This window comes from Antennarius striatus, chromosome 19 (assembly GCF_040054535.1).
Source record: "Antennarius striatus isolate MH-2024 chromosome 19, ASM4005453v1, whole genome shotgun sequence".
NCBI classification, from domain to species: Eukaryota; Metazoa; Chordata; class Actinopteri; order Lophiiformes; family Antennariidae; genus Antennarius; species Antennarius striatus.
The window spans coordinates 2,606,827-2,630,582 of record NC_090794.1 but is presented as its reverse complement, the minus strand read 5'-3'; the positions used below and the strand labels follow the sequence as shown (position 1 = coordinate 2,630,582).

The window sequence follows — 23,756 nt, the reverse complement described above, 5'->3', positions numbered from 1 at the left end:
AAGGAACTCCACATGGGTCAACATGACAAATGATGAAGGGGGGGAGACTGTTGAGTTTTTCTTGTTCACCTTTTCAGTGATTGTGTCTATTTGTTGGTTTTCCTGCAGGATTACACAAAAAATGCAAGATGGGTTTCTATGAAACTAATGCCTGAATGTGTCTTAACCAGAATAAACCTCATTATTTTACCGTTTCAGCGAATAATGCGTGGATTTTGATGAGGAAATCATGTATTTGGGGCTTTAATGTTTATTTTTGATTAAATACAGGGGGATTGTTGTGCCTTAGCAAAGATGTGCACTCTGCTCATCTGGTGTCCTTTGTTACTGATTAAATTAAAATAACAATTAAGAGTGAATCAGGACCAAAAATGCAGGTTGTGGTATTCGTGTGACACCAATGACATGAACTTACTGCAGATAAGAACATCGTGATCCATTCTAAAATCATCTGAGCGTGCGTGTGGAGATGAGGTTGACGTGCCACCAACCAGAAAACATGACATCTGCATTGTTCCCTGATTATTTGCACAATAAACACGTTTCACTGGCAGCCAGTGAGGTCTGCAGCTCCTGTCTGCCTCTGAGCCTGCTCCAGAACATTAAAGCTTACCTCTCTGTGTTCATTCTGAAGGAGAACTGCATTAATTTTTTTTTTTCTTCCTGCTGATTGAAAATTGTGTTCAGTCACCTCATTAACTAGAAATGTTATTCAAAGATGTTCCTGATCTTTTTTTTTTCTTCCTTTGTGCTGTGTTCATGCTTTTTCTTTGTCTGAGCGCATCATCATCTGCACAGAAGAGCTCTGGGAATCAGGTCCTTTTTTTTTCTTCTTTTTTTTTTTATGAGTCTCGACCACTACTGACGTCTCCCTTGTTCCTGTGCATCTTGACAGCCTCATGGGTTGGGCAGATAAAGCTATGGAACCACGTGACGGGGGTTTGTAGAAGCGACGCTTCATAAGTGTGAAGACTGAAGGAGTGGAGAGGCGCTGGAGCCAACAGCAGCAACAGCAGCAGCCTTCATCCACCGAGCAGGAGCGCACTCCAAGAGCGACAAGATCTCATTTAAAGACATCTGAAAAACTTATATAACATACAGTATTTAAAAGAGAAACTAATGACAACGATTCCTATGATGACTTCATTGTAACACACACACACACACACGCTGGTTGCATCTCCTTTTTATGTAAGATCTGTGTTGTTTGGATGATGCGCTTCTGACTTGGATTAACGCGCGGCGACAAAGAGGCGATTCTGCGCGCTTGGAAAAAATTATGTAAGGTAAAGAAGCTCTTTTCTTCTTTTGAACGGTCGATTGGAGTTTATATCTAGGTTTTATCTTTTCATGTTCTTACTTTAAATGTTTTGCATCGTTTGTCACAGCACGGAAGACTCCGTGTTCTCGTTTCTTTTGTGCGCATTCGTGTGCGAATTTGTATTCTTGCGCCAGATTGAAGGTAAAACTGCTGCTGGCGATCAGGAATTAAAATCAGACTAATATTTAAAATAAGTTCTCAGATTTTGTATAAATTTATATTGTATGATTTCAGTTTTTATCCCACTGCTGATAAAGTCACTATAGATCAGATCAACGAAATTTGAGCGCGTATGCACTGTTTATTTATTTAAATATTATTACAATTAACTCGTGTATTTTTTATGAAATAGCTTCAAGTGTGTAGAGATGTAAAATATTCATGTTAGTTCCGTCTGCGTCTGCAGTCCTTATATTTATAGGTAGATTTTCCACATTAATAATCTTAGACGTGTTGATGGGTGTACAGAGTGCCTGATACAATATTTATAAGCACGGCAGCTCTCAGGGGGCAGATCTGGTTCACTCTTTGTGATGCACAAAAAGAAAAGAAAAAAATCATGGCTTAAAAATATATCAAAATATTTGCAGAGAGAAATGTTTGTATGTCATGGATGAGATGAGCCTGCCGTCTCCTGTTGCAGGCATTTTTATCACATCAGAGGTGTGGACTCAAGCGTTGCACCTGTTATAAAATGCATGGGATTCTTTTTTTTCTTTTTTTTAGTTTATTTATTTATTTATTTTTTAAACATGGCTGAAATGTTTCTCATCAATTCATAGGTGGTCCCAGCGTTTTAGACTGGCGTTTTACCATCAGACACAGCCATGAAATCTGTGCTGGACGGTGTGGCAGACACCACCTTCCGGACTATCACATCTGGGTTACAGTATCTGGGCTCCAACGACGCAAATTACGACGACCCCCTCAATGATGTAGACTTCAAGGTGGGTTTCTCCCTGCAGAAACCCTTATCTGCGTTCCGCAGCAACTCCTTCCCAGACAAGGTCCCCACCGACGAGGAGCTCATCTTCAAAGGCATCCCCTTCTTCCCCACCAACGCCACCGACTTGCTTGGCAACAGGAGCACTTTCATCGATGAGACGACCAACAACATACAATGTGGGGAGAACTTTATGGACATGGAGTGTTTCATGATCCTGACCCCCAGCCAGCAGCTGGCTGTGGCCGTGTTGTCTCTCACTCTGGGTACCTTCACCGTGTTGGAGAACCTGGTGGTGCTGTGCGTCATCCTGCAGTCCCGCACCCTCCGCTGCCGACCGTCCTACCATTTCATTGGCAGTCTGGCGGTGGCGGATCTGCTGGGGAGTGTCATATTTGTCTACAGCTTTCTGGACTTTCACGTTTTCCACAGGAAGGACAGTCCCAATGTTTTTCTCTTCAAGTTGGGTGGAGTCACAGCATCCTTCACTGCGTCCGTCGGGAGTCTTTTCCTCACCGCTATCGACCGCTACATCTCCATCCACCGGCCTCTCGCCTACCGGCGCATCGTGACGCGGACCAAGGCTGTCATTGCCTTTTGCATGATGTGGACTATCTCCATCGTCATCGCGGTGCTACCTCTGCTCGGCTGGAACTGTAAGCGTCTCAACTCTGTTTGCTCAGACATATTCCCTCTGATCGATGAGAACTACCTGTTGTTCTGGATCGGCGTCACCAGCGTTCTGGTGCTTTTCATCATCTACGCCTACATCTACATCCTGTGGAAGGCGCACCACCACGCCGTGCGGATGCTGAGCCGCACCTCCCAGAAGAGCCTCGTGGTTTACTCGGCGGAAGGGACTAAAGTGCAGACCACACGCCCCGAGCAGGCACGCATGGACATCCGTTTGGCCAAGACCCTGGTGCTCATCCTGGTGGTGCTGGTCATCTGCTGGGGCCCGCTGCTCGCCATCATGGTCTACGACCTTTTCTGGAGGATGGACGATGACATCAAGACGGTGTTTGCGTTCTGCAGCATGCTCTGTCTGCTCAACTCCACCGTCAACCCAATCATCTACGCCTTGAGGAGCAAGGATCTGCGGCATGCCTTCATCAGCTCCTGCCACGCCTGCAGGGGGGGCGGCCAACAGCTGGACAATAGCCTGGAGTCGGACTACCAGAACAGAACTGCCAACATTTCCGCCAACAGGGCCGCGGAGAGTTGCGTGAAGACCACTGTGAAAATAGCCAAAGTAACAATGTCTGTGTCGACTGAAACGTCTGCTGAGGCGGTGTAACTGTGTAAATGTCATCTTCCCCCCACCCCACCCCAAAAAAAACAACGCCATCTAGCACAATCAGAAGGACATGTTAGAGATCAGAGAGAGAGAGAGAGAATAAAACAAACTACCATCCTCTCCTGAGGGTATCGATTTACATCCTTACATAGATGCTTCAGTGGTTGCATTATTTTCGGTCAGTGTGTGAGTACATAGTGTGCCAAAGTGCCAAAAGGTATTACAAGTTCATAGAAAGAACTCACAAATTGAAAGTATTATTAAGACTATCATAAGTCTGCTGTTTACCATAGACTCCAGTTAGTGAAGGCATATTATATTTTTGTACTGTGAATTCAGGTTTTAAAAACAATATATCTTCATTTATGGGATAAGGGGCTATTGATATTTTTAATTCCAGATGTTTTACTGTGTCATTTAGACATCAACACGTGTCATGCACCATAAGAATAAGAAGACTTTCGCGCCTTGACTTTCTACAGGCTTCATCTACACGTTGCATAGAAACATTTCCAAGAGGAGATGTTAAAAATAGTTCAAATGACTTTTGATTTGACGAGGCGCGTCATTTTTTTTGTACTTCATCCGACAACACTCAGCGAGTGGCAAATGTACAGAGATTTTCAGAAATTAGACGTGATTCATGCTTAAAGACAGAAAAAAATAAAATAAAATAAATAAAAACATATTGATCGCCATCATAAATAAACCCAAACTCAATAGAGATGAGGGGGTGGCTTTTGAATATGTTCAATCTAAAAATGGCATTTTTCCGTGGCAGAGTGATGATTGTCCTTGTCGTCTGTTTCTTTTCTTGCTAGCTGTTAAGGCCTTTAGAGTAACGTGTCTTTGTTCAAATGTATACCTAATAACTGTACAGTGTTTCCTTGCAAAATAAAGTGTTCAGATCGACTCATTCAGCTATACAACAACACAACAAGAAGCTTGAACTCATCCAAACTGAATCTGGACGCAGTGTGCTGGCCACTACTGCAACAAACCCACCTAGTTTGTGACTCTAGCTGCTCTCATCAGATGTATAATTTTACTGGACTCCGCCTTACATGTGTGTGATATACCTTGAGACTTGGTGATATATTTCCAACCCAAAGCCTTTTGATTATTGCAGTGACTTGTTTTTAGTACTACTGTTGCAAAGGGGCATCATTTCGGTAAAACAAAAGCAAACCCATGCACAGGCCTGGTGAAGTATTTTTTGCATAACTCTAAATAAATAAAAAAAATGTCTGCTGTTAATTTTACTTATCTAAACAAAGAAACAAAGGTCTTTTTATTAGCTGGTAACTTGAATGGAAATCTGTGTGTATGCATTGTGTGGAGAATTGACAACTGGCCTTACAAAAGAAACTGAGACCATGCGATGTAGTACTTTTAATCTAGAAATCTCACAGCACAGTTGTCCTGTAGACATTTATCTTGGTGTAAAGTAATCCAGACTTCTGTTTATCAGTATGCTTTGCTGCCTCTTGTATTATTGAATATTGACGATCAAAATGTCAACTGTCAAGTGGCTTCTGTACAGTGGTGGCATAATGAGGAATCTATGACTTAAAAATCACGATCAGTCAAGTGTTTTTCGTAGTGATGTTTTCAAACTTTTGAATAAAGTCGCCGCTGGTTGTCATTTTGCCTGCAGTTATTTGATTTATTTATTTATTTTATATTTGGCATCATTTATACCACAATTGCAGCTTCAAGAGGAGCAGACATGAAGCCTTGAGCTGACAGCAACCCAGAGCTACAAGTGATGTTCTACTTCCCCCTTGTGGAAGATCTTACATAGCCGATAGAGACAATTCCACACATTGGTTGTAGTATTGTTAATGTTTCTCAGGTTATTACTTCTTGTAACCCTGACAGTGACTAATTGCAGGAAAGCGCAGCATCATCTGAAGGCAACATCTGCTTGTGTTCTCGTCATTTGTTGGCTTAGAGACAGAGGATTGCTGCAACATCTGCTCACACAGATGTCAGCAGGATTTGTTCATTTATTTACACCAGCATGCCATTAATCTAGATAGATAGATAGATAGATAGATAGATAGATAGATAGATAGATAGATAGATAGATAGATAGATAGATAGATAGATAGATAGATAGATAGATAGATAGATAGATAGATACACATGAAAATTCATGCCCTTTATGCAGATCTGTCTTTAATTTAGTAATATCACCTAATCAACACTGCGATTTGGAATTGCGTGTTTTGTCAGTGTTCATGAGTTATTTAAAAAAAATAGGTGATTATTTACACAGGTAGAATTGATGTAGTTCCAGTTCAGGTAGAACACAAAGAAGTGTCCATGCATGCATATTTTTTATTTTGGCTGGTTCGTGTCTTTTTTTGTTTAAGTTTTATTTCTCAGTGTTGAATACAGTACAGTGTAAAAGTAATCCAGAATCTGCACACACATCCAGATTTTAAATATCCGTCTCCGTGGAAAATATAAATCAGACATCCACTCCATATATACCGGTATTGCACCAACATGATCACAAAAACATCAAAGTCTCATTGGCAGAGATAACCACAAGCCCTATAGAATGAGTTATATCAAACCTCTATTATAAAAAATTGTTTCGATATAAATACTAAATGATATCATTTGAGCACAGCAGTGGCTTTCAAAATAAACAAACTGAGTTAAAAATGTATTTACGTATAATAGTATGGTTAGTCATATTTCTATTTCATGACGAACTGCATACTTATACTGTATAAATACGACTATAAATTAATTGTTACTGTTTTGACATACTGTAATTCGTGCGTCTTGGGCAGGATAGCCGGGGATAGTAAACGTCATATTTGAAAAAAAAAAACAAAACATTTCTTAGGATGTCGGGAAATGTAGTATATATGTTATGGAAAATACATTCGATACATCAAAGAAAAACTACATGTCCCAGCATGTCACATCTTCTTGCGCATGCGTACTGCCATTGATTAGATCAGAATAAGATCTAAGCGTTTATGAGTCGTACCAGTACGTACTCGATATTAGTACTGCTAAATCTTGAATCATCTGACTTTATATCAATCCTACAATCTCATCCTTTATCGAGGCTGTTTGAAGGTTCGGTCAGTGACTGTAATTTTATTAGATTTACTTGCGCAAAGCGGCGAGAGACGAAAGATAGTGGCCGTTTTTGTCTGGATCCCGCAAATCGCTGCTTCCCGTTCGACTCGGCTAACGTGAGCTAGCTTAAGTAGCACCGAGCCGGGGCCCGATTCAACGGCTGGCCGACGTTGTGTTGTTGTTTTTGGGTTTTTTTTAGGATTTTTGTCATTTATTTTTAGACAGAATCCACGGTGATGGCTTGCGGAGCTACTCTAAAGAGGACTCTGGACTTTGATCCGCTTATGAACGCAGCTTCGCCCAAAAGAAGGAGGTGCACCCCGGTTATGTCTCCCGTTTCTTCACCACAGAAATATTTGCGTATGGAGCCTTCTCCTTTCGGGGAGGTGTCGACCAGACTTACCACAGGTAGGAAATTAAAAACTTACATTTAAGCATACTTTATAATTCTACCAACTGACTGCAGACTGAATTACGTCAACCTCTCATCTTTATAATGCAGTTTAAACATAAAATCCAGCCGCAATTTTCCAGTTAATGAACTTATACTAATATATATTACCTGTTCATAAGCACACGCTGCAGGTGATGTGATGCTAGCTATTATTACCTAGTTCTGAATACCTAGTTGTTATTACTTACTATAAATTAAACCTGCAGTTGTCTCATTTTAGCATTACTGTTTTGTTTGCTGTGTTTTTAGGGAAGTTCGGCCTGAAAAACAGGAAATGTTTGCATAGGGTTAGTGCTGTGTAATTTGCTGTAATGCTTTCCCTGGTATTTCCTGCTCACTACACAGGATCTATAAACGTCAAAGCAAGATGTAACGACCAGGCCGTATGAAATGTGCAGCGTCTGCATCAGGATGTCTCTCTTGAGTAACAAAATGGGTTTTTTTTTCCTTTCTTTTTCAGAACAAATTCTACACAACATAAAGCAGGAGTACAAGCGGCTGCAGAAGCGACGACACCTGGACAGTGTGTTCCAGCAGGTGCAGGTTGAAGGCTGCTGTCCGTTAGACCTGCAGAACATTCACGCCGGATCGGCTCAACCAGGTAGCTACCGATGGCACGCCTTAAAGCGGCCTGAGAATGCAGTCTGGTGTGTGGTTTAGCAATCCACACACATTTGTGTTGTGATATTGAGATTAGGCTTGTCACAGTTATTGCATGATCTCCTGATTGCAATTGTGTCAACTAAGCCCAATAACTTTGCACCCAAAAAAGCTGTAATGCTCTTATCTGCATTGTGTTCTCACTAATTGTTGCATGATTGAAACTTAGGTACTGTCATATTAACTCATTACAGGTACGTCCTCGGGTGCCTCGTCTCCCACCAGGAAAGAGCAGCCGTTATTCTCCCTCCGACAGGTCGGGATGATATGTGAGAGACTACTGAAGGAGCGAGAGGACAAAATTCGTGAGGAGTACGACGAGATATTAACAACAAAGCTCGCAGGTAGGATTCCATTTTCAAACATCGCAACATCAACAATTTTTAGTGAGTGGTTGATATTGCAGAACCGGTAAATGTTTATTCTTCCAACAGAGCAATATGATGCATTTGTCAAGTTCACGCATGATCAACTGATGCGACGGTTTGGAGAGCAGCCTGCTAGCTGTAAGTATATTCACTAACACCAAAGACTCGTTATTCATGAGGGTCAGCTGTCATTATGTTAGGGACAGCGTAAGAGTTTTAATATCTGGTACTCCCCACCTGTCAGTAAGAACTAAAGAGGCATCTTCAAACCCTGAATAGAAGTTCAGTATCTCCAGGTTTCATCTTGAGCAATCAGAGACAAGGCCTTGTTAATATCAGAGTTTTTTCTTGTGTTGAAATGTCGTCTGGTTTCTGCTCCACAGATGTATCCTGAGTATCAGCGTCTGAAACCCAGGAATATTATTTGCTGCAAACTCCTCCAGGGACTCAGTGTGTCTAGTTGGACGTCTCTCCTAGCTGTGCCATATTGCCTCTGTGTGGACTCGCCGCCTCAGACATCGGTTCGTGACATCCACATTTGCAGTGTCTGCCAGAATTAGGAGGGCTTTCTGCTGCCAACCTGTTCCAGGACTCTGTGACTGTACCAGTGGCCTCTTAACTGTCAATATTTATTTTGCTTTGTTCAAATGCCTTCGTAAAAAGGCTGACTGCCACCACACACTTGGCCTTTCAATTTTATTTTTGTCAAATTATAGATTCTTTTTTTTTTTTTTGCACCACAAGGATGTTAGTTCTGCAGGTTCTTTATATGTATATTTTGAAAAAAAGGGATTGACGAGTGGACACGCCACAGGCCGCCTCCAGTGTGCACATGAATGGGCATCTTGGCTTTTTTTCAGCATTACTGCTCTTACATTTGTATACACTGTAATTTTTTTGTTTGTTTTTTTGCTTGACCTATATTCAATGTATCAAAATTAAAGGATCTTTGATTGAAGAAAAGCAAACAAATAAAGTGTTTAGACAAATTTCTTTGTTGTTTTTAAATTCAACGTTTATTGAGTATACACAATTGAATTTTATGTAATTAAATGCTTCCACTGTGGTGCTATGTATAAGTATAAGTTATGTTGGAAACAAGTTGTCTCCGAGGCCGTCACGTTGATATTGGGTGTGTTCGTTTTCTACATACTTGTTATCGTAGTATCGGCTAATTTTTTTTCTGCGGGGAGTTCAATTGCAACATATATAAACGATGTATTTATTTTAGACATAACAATATTAATCTACTTAAATAATTTTGTGTTGCAAAATTAAACCAGAGTTTTAAAATTCCCGGACTGGCTGCGGTAATTGTCGGGAGCAACAGTACACATAATCCAACGAACCGACGTAATGACGTTGAGGATAGTCGACTGTGATTGGATGAAGAAAGCGGAAGTCAACAGGCTTAAGGAGGAAGTGGTGGAGCTATGTCAATGTCCACACGAATGAATGACAGCAGATTTTGTAGGTTTTAACCCACTTTTGTCAGAAATTAATTTATGTGTCGTTTGGGCATTTACAGAAATGGCTTCTTTCTTCAGAAGAACGATTGCAGCGAAGGTAATGTTACCGATAGAATATGACACTTTATGCTAATCTTAACTTTCCTTGACCCTGAAGCAAGTAAAACAGAGTTAGCTTATGCTAACTCCCTGTGCTACACTGGTAGTGTAGCTGCAGTCTCACGTCTATTTGTGTGTGTTTACCCACAGCTAGCTAGGACGCTGCAGCAGCCGGAGGAAGCCTTCCTACCGGCCCTGTCAGCGGTTCCGGTCACTAAGAAACAGTTGAGTGTGTTTCTGGTCGTTAGATGGTGAAGGTGTGTGTTCTCTCAGTGATGTGTCAACTCGACTGAACTTTGTGCTGCTCAGCCAGGCTGCTGACTTCAGATTGTCCGTCAACACGTTACGGACCAGCGGGGTTTTTCCGTCCAGCGGTGACATTCAGCTGCAGACAGACGGGTTGGTCCGGCAGGTAAGACGTGCAAGCATTTTGGGGCATTATTTCACTTCACTTTTATAATCAGGTTTATATACAGATCTTTTGTGTTGTGTTTTAAATGTATGATACAAAATGCATGTGGCAGATGCTTTCATTTTCACAAAGATGTCCATTTTTTTTTATTAGGATGTATGATATTTTTTCAGCTGACACTGATAGCACCTTATTATAAAGTAAAAAGAGGACTTTTCAATTAATATCTGACTTCATGGTGTTTTTTTTCTGTCTGCTTTGTGTTTTCCAGTTGAATCAGGACAGTGTGGTTGAAGGCATATCATCTGTGAATGGATGGATCAATTTTAAGATCAATCATAAACTTCTTGTCCAGGTTTGTCTCTTTTCTTTTTTGCAGTGGTGACATTGTCAGTCTCGGCTAACTTCCATTATTTTCATGATTCGCTCCACTTCATCTGTTTCAGAATATGCTGGAGCCATTAGGAAAAGGAGAGGATGAGAAATATGGAATGGATAGTGACCTTTTAAATTCTCTGAAGAGGGGAACTGTATTAGTTGAGTATAGGTACGTTTTACTGGTTTGTAAATGTTTTTTTTTTTAACATCATATGCATTGTCTTCTCCCTGCAGACTGCTAACAGACAGAATGAATGTGTTCATGTGTTGCAGCTCCCCAAATATTGCCAAGAAATTCCATGCTGGACACTTGCGATCTACAATTATTGGTGAGTTTTGATTCTTAAGTTTATATATATTTAGAGCAAGAATATTTGTCTTGGGTGGTATGCACGCATGTTTTTGTAGAGTAGTAAGAAGTCAGTTAAAGCGTAAAACTCTTCTCTTTGATTGAATTGTTTAACTGACCGATTTAAGGGTTTCTTATCAAAAATGTTTTTTTTAAAAAGTATGGTTTCTGGAAATAAAATTGCTATCTGGTTTAAATGATCAGAGTTTTATCAAACTGATAAGCCTAAAAAGCCTAAAAACAATCCTGAATTGATCTTTAATGGGAACAGAAGCGGTCATAAAAGAAGGCAACTGTATTAAAATATCTTAACTCCATCTCCAGGTAACTTCATCGCTAATTTAAAAGAGTCCCTTGGAAACAATGTTATTCGAATGAACTACCTCGGAGACTGGGGGATGCAGTTTGGTGAGTGTTTATAAAGTAGTTCTATTTCAATTTGATCCATAAAATTATCTGTGGTAACATGTTTAATGATTTACTAGTTTCCATTTTGGATTTCAGGTTTGTTAGGAGCAGGTTTTGGCCAGTTTGGATGTCAAGAGAAATTAAAACAGAATGCTTTGCAGCATTTGTTTGAAGTGAGTTTCAATTTTAAAAAAAAAAATTCACACTTTCAATACTCTTACTGATTCTTCTTGCCTGCTGTCTTTCAGCCCTGCCTGTTAAGTTCCGCAAACGTGTTAAACAGACATGTGATTGTTTGCCATTGGTAAAGGTGCGAGTGTCATGTTAGTCTTTTTGTCTTGCAGGTTTATGTTCAAGTGAACCAGGAGGCAGAACGCAACGAGGACATGAAGCAGACTGCCAGAGAGTTCTTTAGACAGCTGGAGCAGCATGAGAGCGAGGCTTTGTCTTTATGGAAACAGTTCAGAGAGATCTCAGTCGATGAGTATCAAAAGGTTTACAAGGTGAAAACAGTTCTGCAGTCCAGCCAATGGACACCTAGTCATATACTGCCAACCTGTGATGGGGAATAAAGAATAAATTCGTAGAATTATTCTAATCAGTAGCTATAAGGACTGATTCTAACATTTGACATTGTTTTGGATCTTTTCAGCGTTTAGGGGTTCACTTTGATATTTACTCTGGAGAGTCGTTTCACCGAGATGAAGCCCAGGAGGTGGTGCAGCAGCTGCAGAGCCGAGGCCTCTTGAAAATCTCAGAGTACGTAACTTTATGTGTAACGGCCTGTAGTTACTGCTGTCATTACAAACATGACATAAAACGTGTGATGGGAGGCTAATCGGTCAGTGAACTCCTCCTAGTCCAACTGATTGAGTAATGGGATTAAACAGATGTAATTAGGGTTTTTATTTTTAGTTGGTCTTTGAACTTTTATTCATTTGTTCTGATTTTTAATATTAACATCTATTTAAAGAAAAGATGGAGGCAGATTTCAGTTGTTTTCTTATTATCTGTCAGCTTTTTCTTTATTTATGTGCAGGGATGGAACCAGTGTCGTGGATCTGTCCCCCGACGGAGACATGAGGAGTGTTTGTGTGGTGCTCCGCAGCGACGGCACAAGTCTCTACATCACCAGGTCGGCGCCAGCGGAAACATTACAGAAACAGTTAAATGTCAGTTGAATGAATCGTGCTGTCTCGAAATTTATGAGACAAATAATTCAGCCAACGTGACTTTTGTTCTCAGAGATCTCGCTGCCGCCATCCATCGATCAGGAAAATACAATTTTGATGAGATGATTTATGTGGTAAGGAAATTACAGCACGCGTTGCTGCCCTGCAGTGATGAAACATATTTATCTACAACGTGAGACACACACGTGTGGAAAACACATGGAAACGGAACCGCAGTCATCAGTGATGAGTAAATGGAATGCTGTAATGATGTTGTGCTCTAGGTTGTGTTGAAATAATTAATCAAGTGACATAAAATTGTCAATTATTTTGATAATGTGTGGTCACAAACAAATTCAGAGCTAAAAGTGAATTCAGAGATGGTTCCATTATTTCTTTTTCTTTTCTGTTTACAGTGTAAGATAGAGTATATGTTGACATTTTTGACTTAAAGATATGTGATGTCACAAATTTGGATGAACTGGTTCTTAATTTTATCCCAGCTTTCCATCATGTTTTGACTGCATGACACGGATTTGTCTGTTCGTCTTGATTTCCTAACTTGTTTCATCTCACTTTTTATTCATGCCATTTATTGCTGTTTGTTTCTTTCTTTCTTTTCAAGACGGATAAAAATCAAGCGAGTCACTTTCACCAGTTGTTCCAGATTTTATCTGCCATGAGACATTCGTGGGCCGACAGGTACCGAACACTCACAAGCCTGCACAGGTTTAAGGAAAGCCTGATGGTTTCATCAGAAATCACATTCACCTGTAACTTTTCCCTCCTCGGGGGTTGCAGGTGTAAACACGTGCCCTTCGGTGTGGTGCGGGGCATGAAGACCCGTAGGGGTGAGGTGGTGTTTCTGGAGGACGTGCTGGACGAGGCTCGTTCCAGGATGCTGCACAACATGAGCCAAACAAAAAGTAACGCCAGTCACATGTTAGACATTTGACACACAAGAACTCATGATTGTTTGGTTGAAAGTATCTCCCAGTATTAAATTTGTACACTTGTGTGATCAGGGTTGTGGTGCTTGAATGACAGAACCCTCAGTTCTGTCATTAAATTTAAGCAAGTTTTTCTTTCATAGTTTCATAATTTTGCTCTTGATACCGATTTAAAAATGACCGGTTACCACAGTTGAGGTAGTAAACTGACATTACCGATCTCAGTCTGTGTAAAATCTGCATGATGTGACTCATAAAAGTGTGTTACTCTTTTTTACAGCTACAAAGCAAATGGACGACATCGAGGACATGGCAGAGAAAGTGGGAGTCAGTGCACTAATAGTTCAGGTGACCGGAAACAATTCAGCCTCCATCTTCTCTTGATTAGTGGAACTCTGGACTCGATGTTTTCCTCTGCCTTGTCCAGGACTTTAACGGTCCCCTGCTGTCAGGCTACAAGTTTGACTGGGACAGGATGCTGCAGGCGCATGGAGACACGGGCGTCTTCCTCCAGTACACTCACGCTCGACTCTGCAGGTCTGCATTCATTTGATCTCCTGTAGCATAAATTCTGCACAACATACATCCCAAAGTATATCTTACTGTGCTCGTCTGACTCCAGTTTAATAAAGAGGAATGAAGGCGTAGAGGCGTCTGCATTTGATCCATCCCTCCTGCTTCAGCAGACGAGCGTCGCCATCCTGCAGCACCTCCTCCGGTCAGCAAATCCTCTGTTTTGTCACTTATGAAAGAGGAAAAGCTCTCACAACCTGTGGGTGTCCAGCATCTAACTAGTGACGCCGTCTGCTCTGTTCGTAGCTACGATGAGGTGTTGTATCAGTCGACTCAGGACCTGCAACCCAAACATCTCGTCAACTTCCTCTTAAAGCTGAGGTAAAGAGCAGGACTGAGGCTGTGGGGGTACCTGGTTCATACCAGTTGGTGTAACCATTATGTTTCTATGGATTAAACTGTGTGCTGAGGCGTGTTTGTGCTCATCCTCTCCATTCTCTCCCAGCCACCTGATCGCCTCAGCACACAAAGAGCTGCCAGTGAAGGGGAGCTCTCCGGATGTCGCACAGGTAGAGAGAAAATCACTCCCTCACAGATCCTTGGTTTTTCTGGTTAAAATGAAGTTCAACATTAGGATCAGCTAACATCAGTTTGCAGCCTGCTTGTGAACTGTTGATTAAGCACCGTCTCATTTTCTAAATGTCAACAGGCCAGATTAAGGCTGTTCAGCGGAGCGCGCTCAGTCCTGGCTAATGGGATGAGGATTCTGGGTATCACACCACTTGAAAAAATGTGAGACTTGCTGAAATTGAGAAATATTTTATGAGTATTGGACACTTCGTTGCTGTAAACTATACTGTAAAAAAGACGCCTTATGCTTTCTTAAAGTGTGTTTCAGCCTTTTATTCCTTCAGTCGTTGCGTGGCTGATTCAAACATCAGAGGGGTAACAGAACACTTGGCTTATTGTGAAACAACGAATGAAGTAACTGAAGCAGAGGAATCCAGGTTCCAGCTGAACTCAGTCACTCTTTTGGGGGAGGAATTAAGTGAATAACTAAAAGCCATTAGACAAAAGATGCAAAACAGATATTTCTCATGTAGCTCTTGAAGTTTAATTAAAAAAAACTGAAATGTAAGGTGACACAGATTTGATACAAAAGATTACACGACACTGGAGATGATATTCATAAAAATGATCAGACATGCAATCAGTCATCATCCTTTCAAGTATGTTTCCTTTGAGTTGGGCACATTCAGAATCAGCACTAAGATATGTCGTGGAGGTAAGACACTAATATTGCACAGTGTAAACCAGACTAATTACTGAAAAACTATCAGTGATAATGATTTTTTTTATCCTCCTTTAATGGATATATGGAGGATTTAAGATAAAAATAATACTTTATTAACTTGCAACTTCAGCATGGCTGAAGATGAAATAAAATAATTGCTTCAAATTATGTACAAAAATTAAAAAGCAGCTAGCGATGAGGTTCTGTTCAATAACTTCATAACTGGTTACAAGAGGCTTGTTGAAGTGAGCTGACCTACAGTAAAGTGGAACAAAAGGCTGTCGTCTCAGAGGAGCCGGACACAGAAACGTGAGTTCCTTTTGCTCACTAATGTCCAGGATCAGGAGCTCTTTAAAGGTCTTTTGGAAAATTTGATCCTCAAAAACAGACTCGGTCTATCAGAGAGGGATTCCTCCGCTGCAGGTCAGCGACTCACACGGTGATCAGTTTCTGTTTGGATTCGTTGTCCGTGTCTTTCCGACTCAGCCTGGATGTGTCCTGCTTTGGAAGTCCATAGAGGTAAATGGAGACACAGACCAGGATGGCTCCAGAGGCAAAGAAGATCGCTGTGGAGAAGAAGAAATGTGAAGTGAGACATTTTAAGACTTTAAGACGTTGGAAGTTTGTGTCTAAAATGCTTAAAAATATTCAGATCGGGAAAAGGGGAGCACAAATTAGAAGCAACTATGATTTTGGAGTTAATTTCTGAGCGTATTTGATTTTAATGCTGATTTAGAAATCCCAGGCACGTCCATTCTATCGATTCTGTGTCCAGCAATCAAATGCATATCCAAATTTTTGTCTTGTAATATTCTGCGTTGGAAAGAGAAGAAAAAACAGACAGGACAAAACGGCGAGATGACGATAATCTAACATACTTATATGCAGTCCGAATAAGATGACAGACGCCACAGTTGACAGAACAATGGCGGCTGCCGCCGAGAAGCCCTTCATGATGTTGTCAGTGTACTTCACCACCACTGACGTGTACAGGCCGCCCACGCTGGCCAAGACTGGAAGAGAAAAAAGCAAAGTCAAATAAAATACTGTGAAGAACGCAGCGCATTGGAAACGTCCTAGAATAAGCAGTACTTACATACGACAAAGCACACCCACGGCGTGTAACCGAAGAAGAAACCTTTCTCCAGGACCTTGTCGCCGTCGTTCACATAAACCCCGATCAGGGTGACGACGATACCAGACAGGTACATCTGGATGTTTCTGACCCACAGAGACGTGTCTGAGCTCTTCAGCACCTTCTCGAAGTACACGCCTTAACCAGGAAGTAGACAAAAAACTGTTACGTACAAGAAAACGTTCAAGCGTAGTCCATGAGATCAAAATTAAGATAGACAAAATATGTTCAATGGTATCAAGTGTAGAAGGAGGGTCATATTTAAATCAGGTTTAAGTTAAAAAAGAGAAAATTCTGTTCCTTTTTACCTGCAAATCCAGAGCAAAGGACAGCAACAGCGATGGCCGTGAACCCAACCAAAGGATTCTGCTCAATCTGAAAAAAAACACCACCAGGAAAGCTGGTGAATACTTCTTGTAGTCTGAGAGAGATAGCAGCAATAAAGGACAAAGTGAGTCACTGGGCAAAGATGATAAATCACTGAGCCGTCACGTAAATTACAACTTCTGCCAAACCAACCTGAACTTTAGTGGCCTCTGCAGGCTTCCACTGGACGAGCGTCACGCCCCCACACAGCATGAACACGGAGAACCACTGCAGCCGGCTGAGGGAGCGGTTCAGCATGAGGACTGTACACAACGCCGTGCACGGGATCTTCAGCTGATAGGTCACCTATGTAACACAGGTTAGGACAAATATGGGATGACGTGTTTCTATTTAAAGTGAAAATACATGTTAGCTGTCGCTGTGATGTTTACTTGTGTCACAGATGCAGCTGTTAGTACGTTGCATAGATGCAACAAATTCACACATAAAAAAATAAACATCCAGTTTTTACCTGATAAACTGCAGCATCAAGGTTACTCAAGGCAAGGAAGGCCATGTTATTCTGAACTGCATACACCAGAGAAGGCACACTCAGCTTCAGCAGTTCTTTCGGGCTGCAGAATACATGTTCCACTAAGGCGTTCTTCAATCTGACAGGACTTCCCGTTTCCCTGGATGAGATGAAAACACAGATCGAAAAGGGGGAGAAAAAAAAAAAGGGTTGAATCTTTAAAAGAAAAATTCTCAATTTCCCATGAAATTACATTTACTGTTAAATCATTATCGCTGCAGAGAATCCTCAGGGTTTGGAATCAGTAAAACCAAAGACGAATCTGCAATTCTGTTCAATGAACCAAAACACATGATGTGTACCTGTGACATTTAAACGTCAAACAGGAAACACACGTGGTAAATAGAGCCTCTAAGGAGAAAAAACACTTACTTCGTCAGCATCCCCAGACTCAGTATTAATTTAATGACCTCGGTGATGAACACCGCGGTGGTGGAGAAGTACAGGTCTCCGGAGGAGATGGTCCTGGTGTACCGCAGCGCCACTGTATATGTAGCAGCCACGAGTGTCATGACAGTCAGGCAGTACAGTTTGAAGAACACGCTCACATTTTCTGAGAAAGGAAGACACCTGTTAGCCTACATAGCATTCCCTTACATTACAGGAACCACTAACTTCATTACAGCTCTTCTGTTTTGCTCATTTTTAGTTCCCATCTTTTATTCGTAACGCTGCTCTCGGTCCGTTAGCTGCGTCTCAGGCAGCTAGCATTAGCCTACACCGCTAGCTTGAATTCGCTCGTACAACTCACCGCTGGCCATGTTTGCGCTGTTTTATGTTAAGTTCCGGTGACAAGCAGGTCTGTGGTCCTCCTCGGGTTACATGCCGTTAAAACAAATCGATATGTTGGGTGTGGAATCACTGAGAGCAGTGGAGTCCGTCATGACAGCTAGACATTACCAAGAATTTTAACTGTGAATCGTACTTCCTGCATTTCCCAGAATGCAGCGCGAGAAACCTCTTTTTCTGTTGGTTGGTTACTCCCCGAACGTAACCTTCACGTAATGACGTCACTTTTAGTTGACGTAGTTATTGATTCTTTCTTTGAGGGGTCATGTTTTCCTTTTAACAATTATGTTTGTGAAACATATGCGGAGGAGGAGAGCAAGAAAGAAGAAGAAAGAAGGATAAAGTAAACGAAAGAAAGAAGAACGGGCAGTAAAAAATACCACTGAAGATGTAACCAGTTATTTAATCCCAGGTAATAAGTCTTCCTGTCGGGCCTGGGTGTGGGGAACTGTCTTTAAACAAGAAGGAATGTTTGAAACCCTGAGGTCAAACATAACTTAAAACAAAGCTTTACCGGATTGTTTTATTTGCTTCTTCATGTTTTCATGTAAAAGATACAAATTCGAGCAATTATTAGATCTTCAGCTGTTTTAAGATGCTCTGAAATAAGCCTAAGATAATGCATTCAAATGATTTTGTGTTCAGTTCAGGTAGAACACATATTTCAAATCTGAATATAAGACAGACACAGATTCCATTGATAAACATTTAAGTTTATTTTGGGAAAAAAAATACTCAAAAAAGTTTCTAAATTCCATTCCAATAATCAATCGATTGCCACCAATCACAATCTGTTAATTAATGAAGCAGTCAAAAGATGAACATCATTAAGTTCAATAAATCAGCTGGACATTTCTGGCAAAAGTGTGCTGAGAAGCAGAAGACAAAGCTGACTTTTTTTTTTTACCATCACAGCAAAACCTGTTCTTATCAAGTCTAGGGATAAGATAAAATAAAGTTGAGTTATCAGAACTCTTTCAAGATTCAATGACAGTAACACCAAGAAAATGTTCAAGATGATACACTAACGCAACAAGCTTAAAATTCTATTTACTTTGATGAAGTCCTTTTATTTCAGGGAGAAAACTATGCTAATATTAAAGGAAAATGACTTCATTCTTATTTTAAATAAATGATTTCTTACACTGACAATTTGTCAGGAAAGGAATGCATTGCAGCCCACTGCTTAGTGACCAGAACTTCTGTTGTCAGACTTGTCCAGTGCCTTAAAGGCCATTCAATCCTCCATCTGAGCTTCTTGTAGGGCAGCATGAGCGAATCCTCTCCTTCTGGCAGCAGCCAAAATCTCACCACACCAGAACATCTTATGAACATCACAGCTTGTCGGGTACATCCCGAAGCTGCAGGGAATTTTAAGTTGGAAGAGAAGCAATGGTATTATCACTCATCACATAAGGATTTTTTTTTAGATATGGAAAAATGTCCATCAACTTCCTGTTTAATCTTCCCACAAAGACCCAGCTTGTGATGTTGTGGTGTAGCTCTACTCACAAATGGCACACTGTACTGTCCATGCATTGCTGCTGGAGGAGAAGCTGCAGGATGCACGGGCTGAGCGTTGTAGCGGCGGCACAGGCGAACTCACGAGTTGTCAGAGAGAACGTGCTCAAAGCCTTCGCTCTCTCTGACCAGCGCCCTCTCCAGGATGACACGGCCCTCCTTGTAGCGCTGGCTTTCCTCGGTGGCAAACTCGTACATCCAGCCCAGTTTGCTGTTGCAGTTCTTGCAGCTGACGTCCCGCACCATGTGTCTGCCTGTCAGCATGACTCTATCTTGCACTTCACTGTGTTGTAGATTCACCACCTGGAGGGCGGCAGTCAAGATATGGGTCAAAATAACAGTTAACTGATTTTCTTCTGAGCATTTTTTAAGATTCTCAGCAATTAAAGCAAAACCACCTTAAAAACAATTGTGTTATAGTGTTATATTGTAAGTAAGTAACAATTGTAAGTAACAATTTGAGAAATGACTATTTGATTCTGAGTTTTATCCGTATAAAATCAATCAATCCATCAACTTTTATTTATATAGCGCTTAATCACACACATAAAATGTGCATAAAAGTGCTTCACAATGGTCCAATTAAAGTGCAGCATATTTCTGATCCATGATCCAGGAGAAGGAAGTGGTTTGCAGCCACCTTGTTGAAGAGGAAGGCTCGGCCGGTGGCGCCAGTGAAGCGTGTGGAGATGAGTTCAGCTCGGTTGGTCAGGATGGTGTCACAGTTGGCGCAGGAGAAGAGGCGAGTACCACCGATGTGATCCAAGAAGATTCTCCCCATCGTGTCTGCAGCCAGCAGGCAAAAAACTACAATATAAAATATTATTCCTGTAGATTAGGGACACACATTTCTATAGCAACTGAAGACACAGCCTGACATGACAGCAGAGAGAAATATGATCATATATTCTGTGACTTTGCAAAGATTTGGTTATTGGTCTCAGTTTTCACTTGAATCAGTCACTTTTGGTTCATGTTGCATCATTGTGATAAAGTCCCTGCAAGTATGGCTGATTTTTTTTTTTTTTAAAGTAAATAAATGATTTCCAATAGAAAGATTAACTTCCAAATTCGTAGCTACGCCATCACATAACAAGTAAACTTTTGTGACAGACGATATTTTTCTCTTGGAACACAAAATGTTTCTTTATGTTACAAGCTAATTTTTTTTTTAAATACTATTCACTGCCTTTACTCTGGAATGGTGGGATTTCCGTGGCTCTCCTGAACGCCTCATTAGTCGTGTCACATTCTCACGGTGGATTAGCTTTCTATGATTAACTAGGAAAAGATGTACTGTCACTTATTATGACATCAAAAGTAACAAAAAGGTCTGCCTGATGGCACATTGTCAAAAATATAACAATGTCAAAACATCCAGATATGTCAATCGCTAGTAGGCCAAACAACAAGGCAGGTTTCTCACCTTATATTGATAGCTAGCGAAATGCCAGTTGGAAAGAGAAAATTATATCCTTTCTTTGAAGTGTTTTCATTCAAATTTCCTTGATTTGGAGTATTTATACATGTCCCGTTATCAATGAGACGCGTTTGGCAACAATAACAAAGCGCAGTTGCAGCAGTTCACCAAGGCGTTTGTTTTGGTTAAGCTAGCGCTTGTGAGACAACAACTTCCGTGCATTGACCTTTCAAAATAATATCCGTAAACACGTTTGTATTTCAACAAAGCAGTTTCTAATTGGTCAGAGTATCATGATATCGATAAAAAATAATTTTAAGATCGCGTTGAGCCTGTTTTGAAGATTTACGACCATATACCCGTGCTTCAGAACAGTATTTTTTTTTCCTGAATGCATTTATTTTGAAAATTGGATTTCCCTAATATCGGTTTTCCTTTGGCGGGTTAGTGCAGTAATGAATAATGACCACAAGATGGCAGCAGATTACGCCACGCATTATGATTAACAGTGTAGGAACGTCGGGCGGTGCTGAGCGACAGATTGACATATGGCTTTGTTCTGTAATGAGATTTCTTATCAGGAGAATATGAAACAGTCCCAAATGATTGTTTATTTAAAGTTGAGACAGAAATAAGATAAATTGAAGGCACTATCATTTTTAATGTGCAAATACAGTATTAGACCAATCGATCAAAGCTACCAAATACATTAAACCATCCATCACTATGTAACATGAAAATCATATAGACAAGAACAAAATACTTTAAAAAAAAATAAACCAGGTGACATCTGATAAGTGAAAAATACCTATTTCAACTGTAAATATTCTGTCTTGCTCCACCTTGGCCAGCTGTACTGTTTGAATCATACATGTTATATTATCCTGTGGTAGTTCATGTGTGTTCACCAGACTGTTGGGAAACCTCAAATCCTTCCACCTTAAGTTATGTGACAGTGAGCCAAAGGAATTAGCAGATTGCCTGAGATTCCTCATAGAGATCTCTCTCATCTCAACTGCATCTGGGGACAAATCGTGTTTGTTCGCTCTGAAGCAGCCAGAAAAGCAGCTGCCAATAACGTCCATCTGGTGGTCTGCTGCTCCACTTTGTGGGATAGGGAGACAGCTAGGCCATCTATGCCTTTACTTGTAGTTTCTTCTTTTCCCATCTTTATAGTTTCCTTTAACTAAAAAGACTTTCTGAGGAAATCGACTATTAAAATTAGTCTTTACGCCTGTATATGTTCCAGACAGGAATAACCAGTTAGATACAAGAATTCGTCCACATCTTACGTATTTCTTATTAAAAAATTGTAACAGCTCAATTTTGTTCAGCTGTAATAGCTCTGTAATGAATTTGTCATGTATAAATAAAATTAGGGATGAAACAAAAGGGAATGGAATATATATAATAAATAATAAAATTGCCACAGGAGGAATTTCTAAAAATGTCTCAGACAAAGTTTATTCACCTCTGTCATTAATTTCAAGCCCTTTTCAGGTTATAAGAATAGATTTGATTCATAAATATGAGACAGAATTTTTTTTCACTTCCGTTTTTACAATATAAATGGTTAAACAGTTGTGTTTTATTACAGAGGTCAAGACGTTATAACATCTGAATCATATTATAAAACAATCCTAATCTGAAATCATGTCTTGCCAAACCGACATATATCTTCTGTCCTAATTTGTCTGCCCCCTGCTCCTCAGATAACCTGAGTCCAGCACTACTTTGGACTTAGAAGAATAATGGTGATTTTAATCAAGGTCAATTAGGCCAATGAGGCTGTAATTGCTTTTGATGAAAGTTGTGGCGTCTTAGCATGCAGCCGAACAACAGCACACTATGTTCAGCCCAACTGTTCAAAGATTACAATAGATTGAGGAGATAAAGGTCTCTACTTTGCAGGAAGTTCATGCAAAGTTACCGTCCTTGGGGTGGGGAGATAGCAGGCTGTAAATGCAGTTTGACCTCATATGTGGAGGTAATCAGCTTTCTGATATTTGCAGCATTCAAGACCTGCAGGAAAGACATAGTAGAAGGAATGCATGAGCAACGTGAGTGATCGAACATCAACCTGGTCCTATTTACAACCGTCCACGTGATTTAATAAAGTGCAAATGCTGGCATGATTAGTGGCAGCGTTAATGTCTGATGGACAGTAGTAGGGGAAAATGTGATTAGTTGTTTTATTAACTTCTTTGGCCTTCTGGCCACCTCTCTAATCAGACGAGATAAGAGATAGCGATGTATAGTTATGTAAGGAGAATATTTATTTCTGTAACCTTATTGGATAATGTTTAGCATCATTCAAACCACTTACAGCACATCTTTTTCTGCAATATACTCCATTCTAAACTTCTTTATTTCAATCTCTTGCAATCTCTCATCATGTCATGGGGGGGGGGGGGGGTGCGGGGTAAGGTGAGCGGGAAAGTTGTTTTCTTTACATCACTGAGCTCATAAAATCTATAGATAATAAACGTGATAACGGCACTCGTTTCAAGCACCGATACAGATAACCTGTTTTGCCTAAGTCTGCAGGATTTGCTGCATCATGCTGTTTATGTTGAGAAAATGACCATTCGACGATGGCGTGATGCACCGAGGTTACACTGATGTAATCGAGGTCGTATGAATATTTGAAGGGCTTAATAAGGTCAGGTAAAAAATGTCAAGGTGAAGTTGATGTGTGAAGGCCTTCAGTAGATGTTAAATAATAATAAAATGTTTAGGGTTTTGTGGACACCAGTACAGTATTTGATCAGGGTTGGTAAAGGACACACTGATAGATGGAT

General features: G+C 40.6%; 5 protein-coding genes across 10 annotated transcripts; 3 read left to right on the top strand and 2 right to left on the bottom strand.

Annotated features, from left to right (window-relative positions):
- Positions 1–296: 296 nt before the first annotated feature.
- cnr1 (cannabinoid receptor 1) lies at positions 297–5,191 on the top strand. Of its 2 annotated transcripts, none has more exons than XM_068342504.1 (2): positions 297–1,281; positions 2,104–5,191. In XM_068342504.1, exon 2 carries the CDS (start codon positions 2,149–2,151, stop codon positions 3,559–3,561), a length of 1,413 nt encoding a protein of 470 aa, XP_068198605.1. In that variant the 5' UTR covers positions 297–1,281; positions 2,104–2,148; the 3' UTR covers positions 3,562–5,191. The 2 variants fall into 2 exon arrangements, with proteins under 2 accessions (XP_068198605.1, XP_068198604.1); XM_068342503.1 differs by having other exon boundaries at positions 298–1,286.
- Positions 5,192–6,554: 1,363 nt separating this feature from the next.
- On the top strand, positions 6,555–9,148 carry akirin2 (akirin 2). Its single transcript, XM_068342378.1, has 5 exons — positions 6,555–7,074; positions 7,581–7,721; positions 7,975–8,124; positions 8,215–8,286; positions 8,532–9,148. The coding sequence occupies exons 1-5, from the start codon at positions 6,903–6,905 to the stop codon at positions 8,540–8,542; spliced, it is 546 nt and encodes a 181-aa protein (XP_068198479.1). The 5' UTR covers positions 6,555–6,902; the 3' UTR covers positions 8,543–9,148.
- A 424-nt stretch (positions 9,149–9,572) lies between these two features.
- On the top strand, positions 9,573–14,745 carry rars2 (arginyl-tRNA synthetase 2, mitochondrial). Of its 3 annotated transcripts, none has more exons than XM_068342072.1 (20): positions 9,573–9,714; positions 9,867–9,940; positions 10,030–10,128; positions 10,400–10,483; positions 10,575–10,675; positions 10,780–10,835; positions 11,180–11,263; positions 11,360–11,436; positions 11,608–11,766; positions 11,916–12,022; positions 12,303–12,398; positions 12,509–12,569; positions 13,061–13,137; positions 13,237–13,361; positions 13,666–13,733; positions 13,813–13,922; positions 14,008–14,103; positions 14,205–14,279; positions 14,404–14,467; positions 14,608–14,745. In XM_068342072.1, the coding sequence occupies exons 5-20, from the start codon at positions 10,578–10,580 to the stop codon at positions 14,692–14,694; spliced, it is 1,440 nt and encodes a 479-aa protein (XP_068198173.1). In that variant the 5' UTR covers positions 9,573–9,714; positions 9,867–9,940; positions 10,030–10,128; positions 10,400–10,483; positions 10,575–10,577; the 3' UTR covers positions 14,695–14,745. The 3 variants fall into 3 exon arrangements, with proteins under 3 accessions (XP_068198173.1, XP_068198171.1, XP_068198172.1); XM_068342070.1 differs by having other exon boundaries at positions 10,026–10,128; XM_068342071.1 differs by lacking the exon at positions 12,509–12,569 and having other exon boundaries at positions 10,026–10,128; positions 12,303–12,435.
- Positions 14,746–14,807: 62 nt separating this feature from the next.
- slc35a1 (solute carrier family 35 member A1) lies at positions 14,808–18,152 on the bottom strand. Its single transcript, XM_068342073.1, has 8 exons — positions 17,977–18,152; positions 17,598–17,778; positions 17,166–17,325; positions 16,847–16,999; positions 16,636–16,702; positions 16,289–16,465; positions 16,071–16,205; positions 14,808–15,758 (listed from the first exon to the last, which is right to left on the bottom strand). The coding sequence occupies exons 1-8, from the start codon at positions 17,984–17,986 to the stop codon at positions 15,625–15,627; spliced, it is 1,017 nt and encodes a 338-aa protein (XP_068198174.1). The 5' UTR covers positions 17,987–18,152; the 3' UTR covers positions 14,808–15,624.
- Positions 18,153–18,721: 569 nt separating this feature from the next.
- On the bottom strand, positions 18,722–22,343 carry LOC137613764 (protein yippee-like 5). Of its 3 annotated transcripts, XR_011038984.1 has the most exons (4): positions 20,962–22,325; positions 20,176–20,342; positions 19,527–19,838; positions 18,725–19,375 (listed from the first exon to the last, which is right to left on the bottom strand). XR_011038984.1 is itself a non-coding variant. In XM_068343191.1 (3 exons), exons 2-3 carry the CDS (start codon positions 20,314–20,316, stop codon positions 19,617–19,619), a joined length of 363 nt encoding a protein of 120 aa, XP_068199292.1. In that variant the 5' UTR covers positions 20,317–20,321; positions 20,962–22,343; the 3' UTR covers positions 18,722–19,616. The 3 variants fall into 3 exon arrangements, 2 of the variants coding, with proteins under 2 accessions (XP_068199292.1, XP_068199291.1); XM_068343191.1 differs by having other exon boundaries at positions 18,722–19,838; positions 20,176–20,321; positions 20,962–22,343; XM_068343190.1 differs by having other exon boundaries at positions 18,723–19,838; positions 20,962–22,327.
- Positions 22,344–23,756: the final 1,413 nt, after the last annotated feature.